Genomic DNA, 21,010 nt, shown 5'->3' on the forward strand with positions numbered 1-21,010 from the left:
AGCCATGACTCAGGGATAAAAGTGYCACCCGCTGAATCGCCCAGGTCGCTTGCACCCTGGCAGTGGGCAGCAATGGCTCAGTGAGTCAGGAGCCACCCACTTGCTCACCCGCACGGCTTCCCGCAGCAGCAGGGCATTCCTCAGAGGGCTGCCACGCCAGTGCCGACCTCCCTCCACCTTCCCACCACATATGAGATCCGACAGGAACACGGCCCTGCTGTGTWCGGCTGCAGGCATCTGCAGCTTGCTCTCGTTCACGCTTGAAGTCGATCCAGGGGACTCCCTCTGCAGCGCTATCTATATATCTGCAGTGAAAATGTCAATGAATCCAAGTGTGTCAGAAGACAGAGGCGTCCAGGATTTATGAGCTCCATCACTTTACACGCTGACGTCTTCTTTAAAGTGGTTTGATAATAAAGAGCTGGGATCACCTGAGTGAGGCTACAGCAACGCAACGGCAGGAGGCTCATAGCACGAGATGATGATACTGCTTAGCGCAGATGCTCCCAACCACAGTTCATCCGCTGCTACTAATACTATACTGTGTTAGGATCAGTATTCTCGATTATCTTTCTCTGCTTTTGTGATGGGTTTCATTGCAGAAATATGCTCTGTAAGCTAGCACTGCAGCTACCTAAAGATGAGGCTTAAAACATCCCACTCAATGACAGCACGTATACCCTGGCAAAAGCCACACTGCTGCCTGCTAGTTCTTCAAGAAGCAGAAATTGTCATTTTAATGCAGCAATTGAGTCGTCTGCTTATGTGCCAGGCTTCACAGTCCATACAGAAATTCTAGGGCTATCTGATTCCAGACCACATGCTGCTGCAAAATGCTGAAGGAGAAGCAAGGCAATGAGCCAAAACGAGGGGCACGCAAGAAAAAGAGCAAGGCATGAACCGAGCAAATGGATGCTGGATTTGCCACTGGCATACAAAACCTTCTATGTTATGCTCACCATCCTGTAATTCAGTATTCCTAGGATTTGCATTGCCCTTCCTCGGTGCTACCCACGTCCTCTTCTGCACGTGTGGGAAATGGCCTCCTTGCCCTAAAAACCACTCTGGGATGGAAAGGCTGCAGCCTGCCTGCGGTGTGTCCTTAGCAGTGCTGGTTTCTCCCTGGATGTCCTTACCTTCTTGCAGAGAACCATCTGGTGATCAAAGAGAAAGAAAACACGCTGCTGGTTCCGTCCATAAGGCTGGTAAATCCAGGACATCTCCCCCGTGTAGATCAACTCGGAGCTCCGGTCCAAGATATCATCTCCCTAGAGGGCGTAGAGAAGGAGGTGGAGTGAGTCACTGCTCCCCCCCACCGGCGCAGCAGATACATTTCTCCAGGGCAGCTGGAGGGGAGCAGGAATTAAATGACATTTGGACCCTCCTGCATCTCTCCAAGCTGCCCCTTCTGACCAGAAACCAGATCATCCCCACCAGCTGCCTGGCCGCTCTGCCCTTTCTCGGGGCGCCCGGCTCGCTGAGGCAGGCAGGAGGTACAGCTATGGCAGCGGTCTTGCCACAACCTCTCAACGCCTGTCCTCCAAGCAACTCCCCCCTCCTGCGCATCCAGGGCAAGGAATGCCCCTGGGGGCCCCCAACCTTTAAAAGAGCTGCCCAACTCAAGCCCCCCGCCGAGCACCTCAGGACATCCCCCACCACGAGCGATCAAAGCCATCCAAAGCACGCTATCAATTTTCTCTCCCTSGAGGCTGTCAAAACTTCTCCCTCCAGATTGCTGCCTCTCTTCCCACTCTTTCAGGCAATTGGATCCCCTTCTCCCGTAGGTCGTTAGAGCTCCCCATCTCCAAAGAACTCTCAGGACCACCCTGGTTCTTCTGGCAGCAGGCAGCCCCAGGGGCTGGCGAGGCCTCCCCGGCAGCCTGCCAGGATGCCCTCACCCCTTCTCTGCCTCAGGCTAACGCTTGTTTTCTTCTCCAATTCTCTCTCCCCCCCCCCCCTTTTTTTTTTTTTAAGGATTCATGAGCAGATGGTCTTGGAAACACAGCTCGCTCTCTCCCACTCTCGGAGAGAACAAATGCAGTCACCCTCYGCTAATTGGGATGAGCTGGACTTTTTTAAAAGTTAATTAAAATCTATTTATTAAAAATGGGCGAATTCGCTGCCACCTGCCCCGTGGGCATCTCAGTGTATCTCACACTCTGAAACGCCGCAGAAGGAGTCAGAAGGACTTTGGCTGAAAGGTAAGGAGCAGGATGAGGGAGCAAGGGAGAAAAGCTTCCTTTTTTTTCTTTTCTTTTTTTTTTGGCTCCCAAGCTAGTGCAGTTCTAGCTTTGATGCTGAACGAGAGCCAATCTTAGGACAAGCCCCTTCCAAAATCTCGGCAAATAACACATAACACTTCAGCCAGCTACAGGGGGCATCTGGAGAGATGTGTTTTTCTGGTACCACTTAGACTTGCGGGTGCCAAGGGACCCAAGAGCCAACCCCCACTCCTAATGTTGTGGTTCAGATTTCAGGCTGCTGCTCAGGTAAATGTGTAATTAACCTCTCGGCATTGATTGCAAATGAAYGCCTGAGTCCCTGGGCCTGGTGACAACAGCAGCTTCATTAAGTCGCTGCATCGTCATGCTGCAGCAGAGACTTTCCAATCACCTCAGCGAGGTATACAGCCACCCCTCTGTCTCCCTTCCGTGGCTGCGGCACCCGAAGGCCTCGTTAGGGATAACTCGCCAGGAATACCGAGGCATATTCCCAGGGAGAGAGGGGTTGCGCATCCCACAGCATCTCAGGAGCGTGGTGTTGGGGTCTGACCTCAGCTGCACTACCTCCTGGTCAGATCTCAGCCTCTACAGAAACTGGGTCTGGCTGAGACGGTACAACCAAGCCCTTGAATAAATGAGCTCCAAAAGTTGTGGGCCATCCTGACTAAACATGAGCTAATGTGAAGAAGACTCGTACCAGCCCATGGACGGAAGATTTTACAAGAGGGGGTGAGCCTAGAAGAGGCTGCCTGCTAAAAATAGAAAGCCAGTTCTATGTTTTACTCCTGTGGTAGCATCTAAAGCCTGAGGACACACAGAGGACTCTGTAAACACTTCTACTTGATTAGCTGAATCCAAACTGTGTAGTCCCTGCAAGCAATATGAAGGAAAAAAAAAGATAGGATCTGTATTGCATTTTTTATGTTGTGAAAATTATTTATATATACAGTCTATAGGCTAGAAATAGATGGTTTCCAACATCGTGTTTGCAAATTTGGAAATATATATTGCAGATAGCTTTAGATTAGCATACAGCTGGCCAACTTTCAGCCCCCAAGAGCAGCACTCTCCATGGCCCTGCCTGTTCCTCAAACCCTCGGCTGCTGTAGCAATACTGGCTTGGTTGTGCTGCCAGAGCCTCCCAGAGCAGACACAGTGAACCTTGAAAGGAGGTTTTATGCCARCACAGTTATACCACCTCTCCAAACAGCATGAAGTCTCTTCTGGCGGTGGAGCATCCATATGGGTGGGGTTTACTGGAACTGCGRGGTCAGCTGAAGAATGGGGCAAGGAGGGAAGCGTTTGCTTTTCTGCTGAGGGCTGATGTGACCACCCCAGCTGGCCTCTCTACATGTCTTGGCTTGAGGCAGGCTTTCCTGTAATGCCTCTCCCAGCCTTTCTCTAAAGCCATGGTAGTCTGCCTTCAGAGTTAAACTAGGTAGTGGAGTTGAGGATGGGTACGCATTTGGGCTGCCTGATCACACAAGCAGACTCAGCCAGCCTTTTTTCAGCAGTAAAAAGCTCTCTGAGGACTAGTTGTCCAGCACTGAACAGATTGTCTGAGGTCTGGCTTCCTCCAATCTTACACAAAACTAGGAAAAAAAGTCATTTCCCTCTCCATTTTTTTGCAAGCAATTCCCAGAGAGGCTGGATCTCCTATATCCTTCTGTAAGTTGAGAGAAACACCATTAAAAAAGAAGAAGATGGATTTTCAGTAGTTCTGAACTAGCAGATGTCTTACTGACTTTGCAGAGCACAGCAGCAAAATGGCCAGGACAAGACGAGAAGACCTCCTGAGGTCTCTTCCAGSCTGAGCTATYCTACGATCCTGTAAACCAGTAAGCTCAGCCCTCTGCAGCCTGCAACACGTCTGCACTGGGCATCCTGCTGCAAACGAGGGGCAGGGAAAAGAAGGAAATGTTACACCTCCCTGACTGCTCCGCTGCTTCTCTCCCAYGTGAGCAAGACACTACCCTGGTATCAGGGGCTCCGAAACACTCGGCTCATTGGATGTAGGTGCCCAAGCCCAAGCCCACCACCACACACGGCTCCTTGCTACTGCTGCCGGGCAGAAAAGCCCCTTCATTAGTTAGCATTCAGCAAGCAGGGCTCTCTCCTGCCCGACACCGCTGTTCTTTAATTAGAGATTGACAGGCTGATTAGCACTCTGGGCTACGGAAAGATCAGAAAAAAAGGAAAGTGAGAGAAATGTTGTCCTTTTCATCAGGCTCGTTTTCAATACCTTCTGTTGCTGGGAAAAAATAAAAAAGGATCTGCTCCAGCCCCTGATGTGATTTTTCCCAGGAGGATTTCTCATCAGGCTGTCCTCACTTTGAAAACACTACATTGGTCGCATGCATCTTTTCTTTTTTTTCTTCATGTCATTCTGGGATTTAACAACGTAATATTAGGATCAAGCCAACTATTCTGCGTTACATAATTAAGGGCATCCAGTCTTGTTTTAAAGGATCCGTAAATAACAAGAACGAGAGGAAATTTAAAAGGACAGAGTTCATTATATTTCTCAAGTATAAGTATTTCGCCCTTTATGTAAATTTGATACTCTCAAAACCTGCCAAATTGGCAACCCAAGGGAATCAGGGCTAGAAATATCTAGAAATCTACACAAACCAATGTCATTTGTTTAAACTTAAGGAGGAGCAGTTTAAGCTGTCTCCTAGCTGAGGAACTGGGCTCTCTCCTGCTCCTGCCACTGGCTCAGGGTCCTTCAGCGATGCCTGTCCTGTGGACRGCCACCATGGGCAAGAGGAGCTGGGCCCCTTTGCCTCCCTCCTCCAAGCCAGTCTGGGCTGAATGGGAGGAGAGCAGAGCTGGCCATAGCCACAGAAGCTGGAGGGGCTCCTCTTGTACCCAGGGGCTGAAGTTATGGTCATTGCTGCCTCTTYAGGGTTTGAGTTTCTTTTTTTCGACTTGGTTTAAGAGTTTCATGAAAGGGAACCATCACCCTTCCATGGGAATAAAGCAATTCCGAGGTCCATCAAAGTGAAAAGCTGTTTTCCATCACTGTGTCTTCTCAGATGGGCGGTTTTGTGGAAAAAATCTCTTTATATATATATAAAAAACCCACTAACCTTTGAGAACTGTAACTCTCTTTAAGAGGACATGAGCACAAGAAGGGACTGAGCCTCCAAAAGCTGCCCASCATGGGCTTTGTCTGGCCTGTTTTAAGTCTGATTTAGAGGAGACTTTGCATGCTGCTCTGAGCGAGCTCCAGCTAACCTCGTGTGTCATTTCAGCCTTCGTGCTTTTAAATGTCACTGCTTTGATCCAAGGGTATGTAACTATGGGCAAGGGGATGATGCTGAGCGAAGGGAAATGCAGGCTGGACACCAGGAAACACTTCAGAACAAGGAGAGCTCCCAGACGTTGCAAGGACCCTGTGGGAGGTGGTGGAAGCCCTATCCTCTGAGCCATTAACAACTGCAAGGACAAAACGCAGCAGGGAATCGGTGTAGGCRGGGGCAGCATCTCTCTAGGGCTGTTTACATCTTGGAAATTCATTTGCAAAAGAAAAAAAAAGAGAGTCTCATATGTGTCACCAGTTCAACACAGACTTTTCAGTCAAGACCACGTTCCTGTGAGTTCTGCAGGACCACATTTCAAAGAGATTGGGATTATTTCTGATTTATGACAGTCAGATCAGCATCTTCCCTTCAGATTTTGCTCAGTCATGACTTATATGAAGCTGCCAAAGCTGTCAATAATTCCTTAGACTTCATGCCCTGGCTGTTACAGCACAGTTACCAGCTACCGCTAAAGTCAGGCCACATTTGCATGGTCCCATTTGCGATTTAAACCATGAAACCCTGCTTATCTGACATCRCGGAAAAAAAAATCAGCCTTGTTTAAGTAAAGGACACTTACATTTTTCAAATGCTGACTCTGAAATCAACCTTCAACACAGGCCATGTGGAAAATCATGAGAGAGAAAACCATTCCTGACACACACGTGCACAACTCCCTGGGATTCAACGGAATAGCTTCTGCTTACATTAGCTAGAATTTGCCCCCTAGTTTTTATTTTATTTTATTTTAGGATCACTATTAYGCACACACTCCAGATAACACCCTCTACTTGTGAGAATATGTGTAAACACACTCTGTTGTTTCATGTCAGCATTCTTTGAACATTCATGAACATCTCAAATATTCACGCGCTAAGCACTGTTTTTGTTTGGTTTGGATTCTTCCTTCTTTTTTAAAAAAATCTTTTCTAAGATCTCATTGCAAAACATGGGTAAATTTAGAAATGAAAACGCAATTTCCAATCAGCAAGTCAACATGGTTAGTCTAGAGATGTGGAAGAAAAACATAGACATTTCTCCAAATGAAACATTTCAGCAAGCTTAAACATTTACCCTTGGTTTCTGTTGAAATAACCCACCAAATGCAATACACTGTAGTGTAACATTAGGTGGAAAATTGGGATTATCTCTATTTTGTGCCCTTGCTGGATTGCTAGTAAAAAAAAATCGACCTGGTTGTTTTTCCCCTGATTCCTGCTTTCTCAGATTTTTCTCAGATTTTTTTTTTTTTTTTTTTTTTTTTTTTTTTTGTTTGTTTTTTCAGGCTAATTTTAAATGAGCTTGCACCCCTGGTCTACATCGCTACAGCCAGTTTGCACTGCCGTGCCAGCTGCAGAGCAGATGAAGCCACTGTGATGCCCACAGGGACAGAGAGGGATCACCTCTGGGCGCAGACTTTAACTAGAGCGGGARTAGGGCCACGGAAAGACGGGAGGGAGAAGCTGCAGGTTCCTGTCGCTGTTTCAGCGAGCACTTAATACAAGCTGTATAAACATTTATAGAAGCACAAACTGGATGTCAGTCAGGTCACCCTCTTTCACCCAAGTGTCCTTCATTGAAAAGCTAGGTCTTCTCCCATGCTTTGATCCAGATAATACTTGCATATTCCCCACAGACTGAAAGAGATGGGGGTGGGGGTAAGTGCTGGGAAATCCCTCTTGCATCCCACAACAGCTAGGAGATGAGGGCTTGACTCCCTTCAGSTGGGGGAAAGCAACCCCAGATTGCCTGCAAGAGTGTTTCAATTTGTTACGGAAAAAAGGCAACTTCTGCCAACTTTGATCATTTTTTATGGAGTCAGATATGCTCCGAGGATGAGCTGAACCAGATCTCCAGGCAAAGAGAGATTGGGAACAAGTCCTAAAAGTGAGATGAGTGCATTCAGTGCTGCCTCTCACACAGCACTGTCAAGGCTCAGGGGCTACCAGCACACTGCAAACTTTACTGGCAAAAGCAAAGGCACAGAAGGTTTCAGACAGTGCTATAGATAGAGATCAGCTGAGTGGGATTTGGGAGGCTAGCAGCTTGGGTTTGCAACGCCTAAAGATTGTTTGCACAGATCTAGGACAGATCTAAGCATCTGGCACTGCTTTTGATCTCTTCTGCTCCCTTTTTGCAATATAATATAGATGACTTGCGAGTATTTTGTTTTTTCCTGTATCTTCCTGGCCATTACAGTGACATCTGTGCAGTGGGGATTGGATTTGAGGACTCAGAGGTTACTTCTGAGGCAAAAAACAAGCGGCGAAGACCTCTGCTGGATCTAGCTCTTATAATCTAGCATTCCTACCACAGTCCTATGACTCGTGTTGATCCAAAATACAGAAGTAGAAATGGCAAGAATCCTGTTTTCCTTTGAACGGGGGCAGTATCTGTATTCCCATTGGAGCTCTGAGCAGTAGCAACAGCAGATTCTGTTGTGTTATGAAAAGCAGGAGGATGTTGCTGCAAGAATGTGCTTTAAAAAAATTGGAAAAGTAATTGGAAAAAAAGCCTGGAAGTATGATTTGGAAGTATGATTTGGCGAGTTCCTAAGGACAGGATGGGGATAAAGAATGGGTACAGCTAAGTAGGAATAAATTATTAAGGATATGGCTAAGTAAAAATGAAAGATCAACTGGGCTAATGGAAGTAAAAAAGAAACTACTACACCAGAGATCTTMTATGGAGGTCACCTTGGCCTTCCACTCACACATGAATATTAACTGACTTGGAATTCATCCGTCCTTAATCTAGATTTATTTACAATGACGGTCTTGGCATTTCTTACAAATGACACCCATTTGCTCATCACACAGAATATCCTGAAAGCTGAATATAGATCTGATGGCCCTCGGCCTCCTTTGGAGCCGTTTTCTAGTTCTGAAAATAAGTCTGTGTGTCATTATTAGAGAGAGTTTCCTTCCCAGTAAGCAACAATAAAACAATCAGGGGAATCATCTGCAGTCTCCGCTCTAACCACCACTCAAAATGTAAGAACCAACAATGATTACTGTGTTTATATGTTTTATCCAGAGATCCAGGGTTGAATCTAACCCTCATTAGACCAATATAACTAATAACGCACAACTGGAAGGTGACTGCCTTTCTCTTTGTCTCCTCCCAGCCTTCCTAGATCTTCCACATCTAAATCCGGAAAAATCTATTAAAGGACTAAGGATTCTCCCTCCATCTTAATTTACATAGTGTGGTCCCATTGACTTTAATGTTGAGTTAACTAACTGTAAAGAAGACAGAAAGCTGTTCCACCACTATATTTACTTGCTCAACACATGACTTGATGATTTAAAGTAGAGGGGGGTTCACAAAAACATTTGACTGTGGTCTGATTCAAAAACCCTGCTCACAAGCAACAACAATTTTWAAATTCAGGGAGGAAAAGAAAAGGAGAATGAAGGTTTATTTTGAATTAAAAACATACACGTCTAAAGTATAGATGACTGAAGGCCTGGTAGCGAGGAATCCATCTGCTGACTTTGCCTTGATTTTATTTCTCAGCTCATTGATTATACCATGACTACAGGCTTGGTTCAAAAATATCTTTAAGTATTAAGTATCTGCTCACTTTAAATATGCAAATAGCATTGCTAGCTTCAGCTTAGTATTTTGGCTGCTAAGCATGAAGTGACCACCACAAGAGTTTTCCCCATTGTCTTAACCTGTCACAATTTCCATTGGTTTCTGGTACCTCCTTCCGTACGTCTTCCCCAGAGGGAGAGAGCACAAATACCCATAGAGAGTTTGATTCAGAGCTCACTCACTCCCAGCACAACAGCACTGCAGTCACCAGAGTTACTCTGAATTTATATCAGTGAAGTTAGAACTGGACCCTAGGCTACCTTCACAGTACCACTAATGCTGTTTTACATCTTAAACGCCATCTCCAAAATCCATAAATATGTCATCTTCTCTGTCCTGTGAAGTTTAATCCTGGTTCTGGGGTCTTCTCCAACATATACCCCAAGCACATCGCGTGAAACAAACTACACGCTCTAGGATGATTCAAAAAAGTGCACAGAATTTACTTTTTCCAGATTTATAGCACCAAATCAGGATGCAGTGGGTACTTTACCTCCCAGTCCAGAACAGAGGCCTGCCACTGAGCTATCTTGTCGATGTTCTCCAATCTCCGCTTCCGCTCATTGATCTGTTGAGTCACGTTCCTCATGACTGCGAGTGCAGCAGCCACATACCTGTAGTCACTGTCAAACACAAAAAGGAGTCCATGAACTGGAGTCTGAGATGCAATGAAAACGTCCAGGAGTCTATCCTTAGTAGTGGCATAATCTCACCACCCTTTCAGAAAGAAATGCAGGTAGGATTCACCACTCGTTACTACGAAACTGYATCTTTTCCATCAGCAGTAACTTTCTCAATCATCCAAAAAGGTCAGCTTGTTTAAAACTGAACTTGTGTGTTCGTGAGACAGACAAGCAGGCCAAGTCCTCAGTTGGTTAGTATGAAGAGAGCCCAATTGAGTTTGGTCTGGTTTCTACCTCTCTAACCTAAAACAACTGTGGATATCCGTCCTTAAAATCTTAGGATGCTCAGGTGAAGCACCCAAGAAGAAAGTCTGAATATTTTTATAATTTCTTTCTTTGGTCTTAGATTTTTGCATTTTTAAAATGAACATTGGAAATATTTTTAACATCAGCTTTTTTTCTTTTGTAAAAGGTATCTGAAGAGAACTTCTGGGGTGTAAAGGTATCCTCCCATGGTCTACTCTTGCATGGTCAGGCCACAGGCTTCTCCGACCCCACTGTCTGCCCACATTTGCTGTGGTAGGTGAAAGGGTGGTGATGTCCCAGGAGAATCAACCACCRCAGTGAAATCTCACTCTCCCAACTYGCTCTGCCTGGCTTGAACCCAGAGGCTGAACACWGCAGAGCCACCAATGGAAACACTACAAGTAATTGATCTCACAGYCTTTAAGATGTAAGGCCAGATCCGTAAGGTGATTCCAGTAGCATCACCAAGCATTCATCCTGTGGCATTCACTCCTACTGCAGACTTCAGGTGAGCAAATCAAAGTAATTCCTTCCCCCCYGCCTCCCCGGCCTCCGAACAGGCCTGTGAGTGCAATAACACAGAGTGAAAATAGCCTCCTGCCAGAGCCGGCAAAGATGATGATCAGTCTTTTCAAAAAGTGATGCTGGAATCAATGTTATTGATTTCCACCCTGTGCTTTCTTTTCCATTCCAAGGAACCTTAATGTTCATTTCAATCGGAAAGACAGACAAGGCCAGCTGCCATAATGCCACCATAATTTATTATTAACTTAAGGGTTGATATTGACTGCTGACTAATGAGAAAAACTGAGATCTTGGGCAGCTGCTGGGGGAACGGCTTTATTGATTATTGTGAAGAACTGCACTGATAACAGTTAAAATAGGGGTGAATGCTGTGAACTAGAAYGAATCTCTAGATCTGTTTCCTTATGTGACACAGATGGGATTAATATTAAGAAACAATCACAATACATTATACAACAGAATATTATTTGCTTTTTTGCCATCCTTTCTTGAATGAAATCCTGASATTCATTCTCAGTTTTTAACCAATTCTTATGTCAAATTCAAGCTGAGGTTAAAAAAAGTCTTACAAAATCCAGGAAGTCAGGGCTAGTTTTTCAAACAAGCAAGGATAATAGAGGACAAGATAGCTGACTTATAAACAGTGATGCACAATGAAGAATTTCTTATGCCTTCCTCCATGTGAACCTCTGTAGGATGTGTGCTTGCCTGGGTGGTTAAGGGAGAAACTGAGCTATCCCAGAGACACGCTAGTCGGATCAGTGAAATATCCAAGAGATCTCACTGGAAAACTAGAAAGTCACTATGGTCAAGAAGGATCTGTAAAGGTAGGGAGAGGTGTAGCAATTAAAGAGAGTCACAAATAATGTCCTGGCAGCTACGCTCATGCAAAGAAGAGAGGCGAACTTCATTTGCACCCATTTGCAGAGTCTAACCTACCTCACCTAGCACGTTCGTGCAGCTCTTGACTCTGACTCAGATCTGCAGCGGGAACGCCGGGGACATTAGTAAGCTGCACTTATGACCTTCCTATATTTAATTCATATTAAGCTGGTGTAAATCTTTAGGAGGTGAACAGACATGGCTTTGTGAAAAATTCAAATGAACCAGGCTCAAAATAATGAGCAATTCAGCAGAGCTGGGCTTTGAAAACATCTCCATGCCTGCCTCCATGCRGAGTGGGCTGATGCCAGTCAAGCTGGGTTTTATCTTGGTAATGTTAATTCACTAATTCTAATGTTCTGGTTGAAGAGAAACCCCCATGCACATTTTTTCTTTCATGCAGTAATGAARCAAGAGTCAGCACTGAACTTCTTGGGCTCTTAGCCCATGTCTGAGGCTGAGGTGGCAAAAACTTAGAAGAAAAATAATAAAAGCAAAGCATTTGGCCAGTGAATTAATAATAGGATAGCATTAACTATGAAATTAAGGTTAATAAATTGTTTGTTGTTTGTACTTGGGATGCAATGACCTCTTTCTAGTGCTCAGTCAGGATGCAAATGGCAGGATGCCAAATATCACATGCTATCTTGGGAGAGAGTGATCAGGTTTCTGGTTTYAGCACTATTGCCCTGAACTGGTAGAGAGAAGACGCATAGCTATACAAAAACAATATTAGTGAAGAGGAGGAAAAAAAGAGAAAGAATATAATGTGCCATCTCAGATGAAGCTAACTCTCTCGCCTTCACTGGGACTCCTGGTCCTTTCTGAGTTGTGTCTTAACCTGTAAATGGTTCGATTGATTTTTTTCAAAATGGTCTYTTCTGCATAGTGCAATACTGATCAGAGTGTGTAAGAGACTCTCACTCCAGCCTGTGGTGGGCCTGATTTCATTGCATCCGACTATTCTGTAATTTTACAGCTTCTGTTTCAGACTCTCAGTCAAACTGCAAGCGTTGCCACATTGCCAGCGAAGGAAGACACCTCACAGCCTGATTAATGGGGCCACCTGAAGCTCTCCAGTTGGCTTCTCCATATATATCATTCACAGCTGACACTGACGGCACCACGACCAGCAGGTGCCTGTCTTGTTCCGATGTCTGATATTGCTTCAACATGACATTCCTCAAACATTATTCACTTTCCCAGTCCCAGGCTTTTCTCTTCTCAGCCCTGATCTCAAAGCGAGTGATTACAGCAGCAGCAAACATTCCTATTTCAGGCATGTAATCAGGGAGCCCTGGGCTTTCTGCACAGCCCTGACGCAGAGCCGTTTGATGCTGCGTAAGTCCCACTCGTTGTATCTCACTTTCCCTACTCGTGGCATTGAACTTGTCCGAAAAATGAGCCACGTGACTTAGAGGATCAGCAGCTTTCAGGTTCYTTGAACGTTTCAATCAGAGGAGCTGGACCACGGGGAACTGCAGTATAACCCACCACACTTCTGCATTATGATGCCATTTAACACGAGGCAATAAACTCTTTAGGGCATGCCCTAAAAGCCACTAACTGAGGCACATCACACATCTCAGGTGGAGATAAGGCACAGACCTTTTGCTGGCTCTCTGTGCAGGCATGAATTTCATATACGCACTGTGTTACAATTTCAGAGGGTTTACATTTTATTAATACCAAGTAAGTAAATATTATCCTGGTTTCTCTTTTCAGAAAATGGAGAAACAAGAGAAATARAGTATCCAAAGCTCTGTCCTGTCACAGACACAATCCAGGACAAAAGGAGATCTCAGTTTGAACCAACTAACTGTTGCTTAGCCACAGGAAAGGTCTCAATCTCCTCAGTCTGATTACATAGCAACACACTGATTTTAGGACATCCCAAAGAAAAAGAAATGTACTGACAGAATAATTCACCCTTGGTGCAATCATACTGCCCATAAAGTGCCACTTTGGTACTGTTAGCAATAAACTCAGAGGAGGTTACTTTAAAACATAGACCTCTCCTCTGTGCAGCTGCTAACATCCTCTTGTCGCAAGGTCACAAATCTAAATTCACATCATAAGCACTGTGGAGACATCCCATGGGTTGGGTCTGGCAAGGAAAATAAGCCACAACATTTGGGATTCTAGAGCTGGTTTCAAATACTCTTACGTTCCCATGAGTCCCCTCCAAGTTTGATTTGGCCTTGCAATGAAGGGAAAACCAGAAACTAGATGTGGAGCCAAATGCATATCCGAACTGGTGATTTACAGAAGGGCATTTGGCTAGTATGAATGAGCAAAACTAGTGAACCAGCTCAAAACATATCAACGCATCTCTGCTCGAGTCACTTCTCTGTGACCAGAGTGGGATTAAAAAAAAATCAAACACTCACAGAAACTTCTGAAATACTTGTGGTCTTATTTTTCCTCTGAACCATTTTCCCTTGAGTGGGTTTTGGTAAGAGAAAGAAAACTGGTAGGGCAGGGAAAAAATTGTTCTTAGGGAGCCTGATTAGGGGAACCGATTTCACAGGTCTTGATTTACACYAGGTCAGGGAATCAGGTTGACGGCCCTCACCACAAGCAAGAGATGTTGGAAGTTTTAGGAAATAATCAAATTGCCAGTGCTCCTCAGAACCGAACCTAATGCCAACATGAGCGATGGAGTCAAGCTGAGAAGCACAGCACATTCTGAATTATCCCCACATCTGACAGAATTCAGCTTTGAGTTATGGGTCCTGGCTCTCCATCAGATCCACGATGAGGGCCTCTTCAGGGTAAAAGAACGAGCCTCTCTGACTGCTGACTGCTAACTAATTTTTCTGGTGTAGCAGGTAGCATCAGACAGTATATCCAAGAATAATTAGTTCACATCACTGATTACAACAGAGCTCAACTGGCTCCACTGAGAACCAGTGCTTCGGAGAAGCTTTCTGTCTAGTCTGCTGAACCTCTGCCTTGTTTCAATTTATACAAGATGTCATGAAGAGAAGAGTTGGACAGAAAATGCCAAACCTCTGTGTGCATGCAGAGGGCAACGTAAAGGAGCAGTGAGCAAAACTGCACGAAAGAAAGAGCGTTGCAGTACCTGTGATCCTGCGCGGTGTACTTCAGTAACTCTGCTAGCTGCAAGGGGTATTTGCAGATCTTCTGCACCGGTGTCAGAAGGAAACCGTCTATGGCAATATCAATCATCTGCTGCAACAGACGGCACGCTTCGAAGAAATGCTGGTACCTGCCATCCTTCATCAGCTTGGAAAGCTCCATGCATGCATCCAAATGATTGTTACAGTACTCCGAATAGATCCAGAACCCATCTTGCTGTGAGAGGCAGGAGGGAGGGGAAGCACACAGAGAGGAGCACACATCAGATGAGCACTGCCAACACTCAACCATCCAGCCAGCTAACGAGAACACGTTCCAACTAAAGAGAAAATGATACCCCAGTAGGAAGAGGAAAGGCTGATCCTGGAGGATTCCCTCTGCTTGGAGGAACTGCTGTATGGGTGCTCGGGGGGAGCAAGGGAGGCAGAGAGGGTCACTGTGTCCTGACACACTGCTGAAGGTTGTGTGGGTAGAGGGTCTATAAAAGYGATCCCCAGAGCAGTGTTTCAAATTGAGCGAGGGATTTTCTTTTTTAAAAGCAAAGGTGGAACCCAGTTGSAGCTCTGGTCTTCGGCAATAAAAGAGGACAATCTTGTTATCTCCAGAGCTCTTTCCCTGAAAGAGTATGACACCCCGGACAAGCGACAGGGAGCTGAGCCTCCCTCCTGTTCCGCTGGGCAGACTTCAGCGACCCAAGGCACTAACCACTGTGTGGGTTTGCCCGTGGCCTTAAGGGCACAAAACACCAAAGCTGGGGGGGGGGGGAAAACCCACAGAGGAAAACACACTGGCAGATGCGTGCCCAACCATCCTTGAGCTGGTCTAACAAGTGGTTTTGGCTTGATCTTGCTGGAATCTCCCTTTTCTGCCTCCATTGACCACAGATGGGGCCGTGGCAGCTGATCATCTCCTAACTCAGGCTTGGTTCATCTGGGCCTCACAGAGCAGGCAGACTATGGAGAGGGAAGCCCCTTCCTTTAAATATACTTGCCCAGCAATCCATATTTCYCAGCGAATGTACTTTGCTGGGATGGGGGAGCACGGTTTCTTCCCCCACGCCTGCGGCTGGCTGTGAGCCATGCGCTGAGCACCTCTCTCTTACTAAAGTCGCTGAGCAACAAGACACTTTGCAGATCCAAGTAGCAGAATCTTAACCTCCTTATACTTCAGCTTCCCCAGATGCTTATACGGGGATAATTTAGCAGGGATTTATTAGCCCGCTTTCAACCCCACGGGAATGACAACGGATAAGGATCAGCCCTTCGAATAGCAGTAGCAGTTCTTACTGTTGTCACTACAAATGCATTGCCAGCACAGCCCCAGGACATGAAGTTTTAGTTACTAAGTCTCACGAAGATTTGTTACTTCTTTTTAGTGCGGAGCTCCAATATGCTGCTACTTCAGAGACTGCTGGCTCTGCCTCCAAAAGGAGCAACAACTGAAGTGGCATTTAAGTTATTTATAAAAAAGTATCTACTAAGGGGCAAGCGACGAGGTCAAGCTGTGTGAACTTGCACCAAAGAAGCTGGACGGTGGACATCTGGTTCAGACGCCGTGGGCAGCGTCCACGAGCTACCCGCAGCCACGGCTCCCYGCTTCCAGGCTGGGCAGCGTTGTAGGATGGTGTCATGCCCGGCACATCGCTGCTTTGCCACGTGCCAGTTATGATTTTCGTTTCGTTCGCAGAGCACGCAAGTTCAAGAGAGGCCAGTAACGCACAAGCCTCGGCGTGGGGGACAGCCTCCCCCAACACAGCCCGCAGCGAAAGGCATTTCATTCCTCATTTTGCAGCGCGATCTTTCCAGTCTGCTTAATTTCTGACCAACAGAATTACTGTTTCTGTACGTTGCTACCCCCTCCCTAGAGCACCTAGCCCTAAAGATACACAGAGTGATGCTAATGCCATAATGCAATTTCTCAAAAATAAAGTTCCTTTTCAATTAGAAGACCAGTGCTGCTTAAGAGCAGCTGTGAACCTTTTCAGGGATGCCCTGCTGAAGTTTCAGGACCGTCTATCATAAATTTCTCTAATAATACGTGAACGTGGCCAGCTCAGCCCTGACTGTAAGTAATGAAGTAATATGTTATAGGATCTGCATCCTGGGTCTTATGTAAGCTCTGATATAGCACTTCATTCTCCCTGAAGGAAAGCCTGAAAAAGCTGGACTCTAATTTTCTTGACATTTCCTGACATACTTACAACACCGGCCAATTTATCAGCTCGTGTAATATGGGGCTTATGCAATGGCAGGATGGGGTGGGCAAAAGCCTCCAGGACTATATCGTCAGCAAAAACGTCCTCTTCGTTTTGCATACGGCATGAGTAAGCTATCTGCTGCCCTGCTGCCACTCAGCACGAGGCACCSACCGGCACCTTCCCACCCGGCACGGGCAGGGGCTGCAGCTGGACAGGGTTTTCATCCCTAGCAAATGCGTCTTGTTGCCAGAGTGAAGATCCTGAGCGTTTGCTTTCCTCTCCTGCAAACGAGCCCCCGACAGTCCGTAYCTCTTAGCAGGAAAACTCATTTCGTTGGGAAATGATAGATGAAAAGACCTCTGCTCTTTTTCTCAATTTTCTAGAAAAAAATACTGCTTTACTTTTGGATCAACTTCTCTCCTAGGAGGGACAAATTTAGAGRTAAAACACAAGCAAGGCCTCCTTAAACTCCTTTGGACTCCCTTATACCTACAAGGTATTAAATTCAAATTCTTGGGGAGAAAAAAAAAAAAGGAAAACCAACAAAAAAGGCCAAGTGCACTTACATGTTCAAGAAAACATGGTCCAATTTCGCTGAGGTGGGGGTCCTCATTGTTGTACTGTTTCTCCAAGTCCCGGACAAAACCCATCTGAAATCTGTAGATATCTTCAATGTTGCCAAAGATGACCTTTAGCTGTTCATCACTGAACATATCCCTCCTCTTCCGGCACTGCTTTAAGTAACCCTGTAAGGAGTAAGGGAGAGCAATGCATTAAATAACGTGAAYTCTGGCAATCCCAGGAGAGCAGCAAGAAAGCAAACACTTCTTGTTTTAGACTGTAAAAAAAAAGGGGGGGAAATAGCTGGACATTTTTACTAATGCAACTCCCAGATTTTTTCCTGAGGAAATAGTAAGTAAAACCAGAATCAGAAGATAGCTCTGAAGACAAAATCCGCTTGTTATGGCATGATAGTCTCCATCCACTCCTGCCTATGATTCGGGATGCAGTAAGCAGATCAAGCCCCTTTTTCGGCAGCTGATGCTTCACGTGCAGCTTTGGGCACTTAGAGCCGCTGTTCCTGCTGCAGCCAACAGCACTATTCTTGCTCCGGACCCGCCAGAACCACTATCCGTGGGGCTGGCCAGCCCGTGTCGGCAGMGACCCACCGGAGACAGCGTGCGTAGGGGAGTAAGGAGCATGCAGAAGACAGCGCGGAGTCCTCAGCCTGCCGCACAGATCGGTTCTGCAAAGGGAAMGTCTCCCCCCCAGCACCTCAATCAGCACAGCCTCAAAACCGCTCCGTCCCTCCCCGCGGGCAAAACTTGCCCGATAGCTCCAARGAGACGGAGTTTCGCGCGCCTGCTCCTGCAGAAACGACCGCCCCGCAGCGCGCAACGTTCAGGGGAGCCACCACAGCCGCTGCGGGGGCACGCGGCCTGCCCAAGCTGCACACGGCGCACCCTCGCGCCGGCACCGAGCGAGACCGCTCCCGAAGCCTGCCGCTAGCCCAAGGAAACGCATCAAAGCACGCCAGCTTTCCCGGATTCGTTAGGCAACGGGGTTTATGCCATCTAGAGGAAAGCAGCGTTATTTTAGCTTTTATCTCCTGCTCTTCAKTGGATTCCCCCAAACCCGCTATTGCAAGCAGCAGAAAACGAGGGAGAAATTTTGTCCTGTTTCTCAGCTCTCGCCTTCATTTGGTTTTCCTCCTTTCTGAAGTGGGACTAGATGAAAAGGCTTTGTGCCCTGCTCTGTGCAAACATCGGGTTCTCTTACTGAGTCTATAGGCATGAAAGATAAATGGTGAAAGAGAGAGGAAGAATTGGGATCCGGAGAGTTTAAGGACATTCTCCAAAATCACCAAATAAATCTGTGGTGGAGCTGCAAAAAATTCAGGTCTCCTGAATCTCAGCCCAGTGCARCAATAAGAAGATCCTCCTTATTTATTCCTCATCAGCCTATGGTACATAMTGGTACTGTGGCCAAGATCAGCTGGACATCACACATGAACTTGTCCATGAACTCACCATCCTGGTTTCGTCTGAATCATGAGGAATTCAAACACACTTGCTTGGATCACCCGTGGTCTAGGGGACGGGGTGGCACGCTGCAGCTCGGGATTGCCTGGGCTGTTTTTCTGCCTCTGCCACTGGCCTATGTGACATTGCGCAAATCACTTCACCTCTCTGGGCTTTGCCTGTCTTGACGATTTAGACTAGAAACTTTGAAGGGGCCAAGTATCAAGTGCTACATGCTGTCCTCGTCCTGCTTGTGGCCTCTCGACTGAAATGACRACATGGGGGTCATCCCGAGACGACTTTGTCCTTTATTATGTATGGAGAGTTAAAAAAAATAAGGGAAAAAGTGCCAACAGCTCCGGTTAAACTGCTATATTTGGGAACTATAGATGCTTAGTCACACAGATGAGCAGCCAGCTGGTGACATGCAGCTGCTGAGAGACAATGCAAACTATTGCAACGCTATAATAAACTGTCCTTCAGCCTCACCATGTGGTTCCCGGGAGGGAGAACTTCAAATAGACGAATGATAAATGCAACTTTGGCCAACCTGGCGAAGAGCCAACCTCTGAAATGACCACCTTAAAAGATACCATATAATGAACTGGCTTGCTTCTTCAGTTGGGTTATGGAATACCTTTTACATTTGCTAAATCTAGGTCTCTTTGCTTTCAGGGTTTCCTTAGGAGCTCCTTGCTGACTCATTTTCCTGGGTTTCCCTCTTTCTTTTATCAAGGCGAGGAGGAACGGGAACAGGCTGGTCCCCAGGTTGCAGGACAGCTGCAGGGCAAATGAAAATCCAAGCTAGCAAGGAATAATGCAAAATGCTTTCTGCGCTGCTTTTTATGATTACCTGCTGATCCCAGAACAGCTGAAAAAGCCACGTGGACTCGTCTCAAAAAGTCAGGCTCTCGGACCTCRGCTTTGGTGCCAGCAGTGCTGAATGACTGCTGCAAGCCAGCCTCCCTTCTCGCATACACTGCTCTAAGAAATCAGTCAATGGCTGATTTATGTGAACATCTTTCAGCCCTGGGGTTGCTATTGGCTGTGACTACTGTCTTGAACGTTCCCYGTCCTCTCCACGACGGCTCATCACTTTACCTAAGACACGTGTTGCAGAGAAGCTGAAGCAGCACATTTCTGTGCAGGCACCTATAAAACCACAGGGAAAAATAAATGCATGCACGGAGTTCCCAAGCCTTAACCTGTACCTAGTCTGTGCATTTGGATGGTTGATTTCCAGCACAAGCAAGCAAATGGGAGACTAAAGATTTATTTATAAAACACAGCAAGCACCAGCTAGAAGGCTGCTGCATTGTTTCTTCCAGTAAATTTACTTCTGTTACATAAAACAATGTCATCTTCCTCCTGCTTGTTCCATCAGGTTTGCTCRGAGAACGGATAGCTGACTGATGAACAGATGTTGGAGAGTGTTTTGCTCAATGAAATACCTAAAAATAGCAGTCAAACTGTCTCCCTTTAAAGTGCTTTTCCATGTAGTCCCTAAGGCAKAGACCAAAGTTGGAAAGTATTTGTAGGAGGTTAAGTACTAAGTTCTCTCCACTCTGSAGTGGGTACAGGGAGAGTCAGGAGAGGTGTCCAATCCGTCCATCCTTTTCCTTGTCCAGCTGAGAGCAAGGTGAAAGAGGAGACGAAATTCCGGTTTCTTTCCATTTCTGAGCCAGCTTGGATGAAAGCTTGCCTTTGTGAGGACCCTTCGATTTGGACAGCACGAGGTTATCTAAAAATACTGCTCTCTAGAGCAGTGGCCACAGCATCTGGGCGAGCATCATGCATGAGTGTGACGTGCTATGCAGATACTCACATATCAAGAATAAGCACAAGAGCAAAGTTCAGGCTGTTTGAAYCAGAAAAGCATGCTAGAGCCACGTCTGCCCACAGGCAGTCAGGACTCCAAAGMGCTTATTCAGACATCTGCCAGCAGCAGATACTGAACATCAGGCACATAAGGGTGCATCGGTTCCTCCCCGCTCCTATTCCCCACAGGCACCGCTGATTCTCGAGCTGCAGACTGGGACTGCCATGGGGCCCACCYGAAATACATAAAGCCCAGCAGTAACATGATCTGGTTCCTTAAAAAGGCAGCCAGCTCCAAACCAGAAAGACTAGATGTACGCAAGCAAGCTGCAAAAGCCAGCTACAAATTGTGCRTTGGGGAAAATATTTATACATATTTTATATCTATCTATCTAACTATGTATATATA

The 21,010-nt window shown here is 46.2% G+C and overlaps 1 protein-coding gene across 5 annotated transcripts in view; it reads right to left on the minus strand.

The window, feature by feature from the left end:
* Positions 1-21,010, minus strand: part of ARHGEF9 (Cdc42 guanine nucleotide exchange factor 9) — a 201,691-nt gene that overhangs the window by 32,731 nt on the left and 147,950 nt on the right. For all 5 annotated transcript variants that reach the window (XM_085324358.1, XM_085324359.1, XM_085324357.1 and 2 more), the window contains 4 exons: positions 17,329-17,508; positions 14,549-14,781; positions 9,621-9,750; positions 1,137-1,268 (listed from right to left, as the gene is read on the minus strand). In XM_085324358.1, coding sequence (XP_085180484.1) covers positions 1,137-1,268; positions 9,621-9,750; positions 14,549-14,781; positions 17,329-17,508 — 675 coding nt within the window. The remainder of the gene's footprint in view (positions 1-1,136; positions 1,269-9,620; positions 9,751-14,548; positions 14,782-17,328; positions 17,509-21,010) is intronic.

This window comes from Rhea americana, unplaced genomic scaffold, assembly GCF_003343005.1.
Source record: "Rhea americana isolate MKP2758 unplaced genomic scaffold, rheAme1 scaffold_90, whole genome shotgun sequence".
Lineage (NCBI taxonomy): Eukaryota > Metazoa > Chordata > Aves > Rheiformes > Rheidae > Rhea > Rhea americana.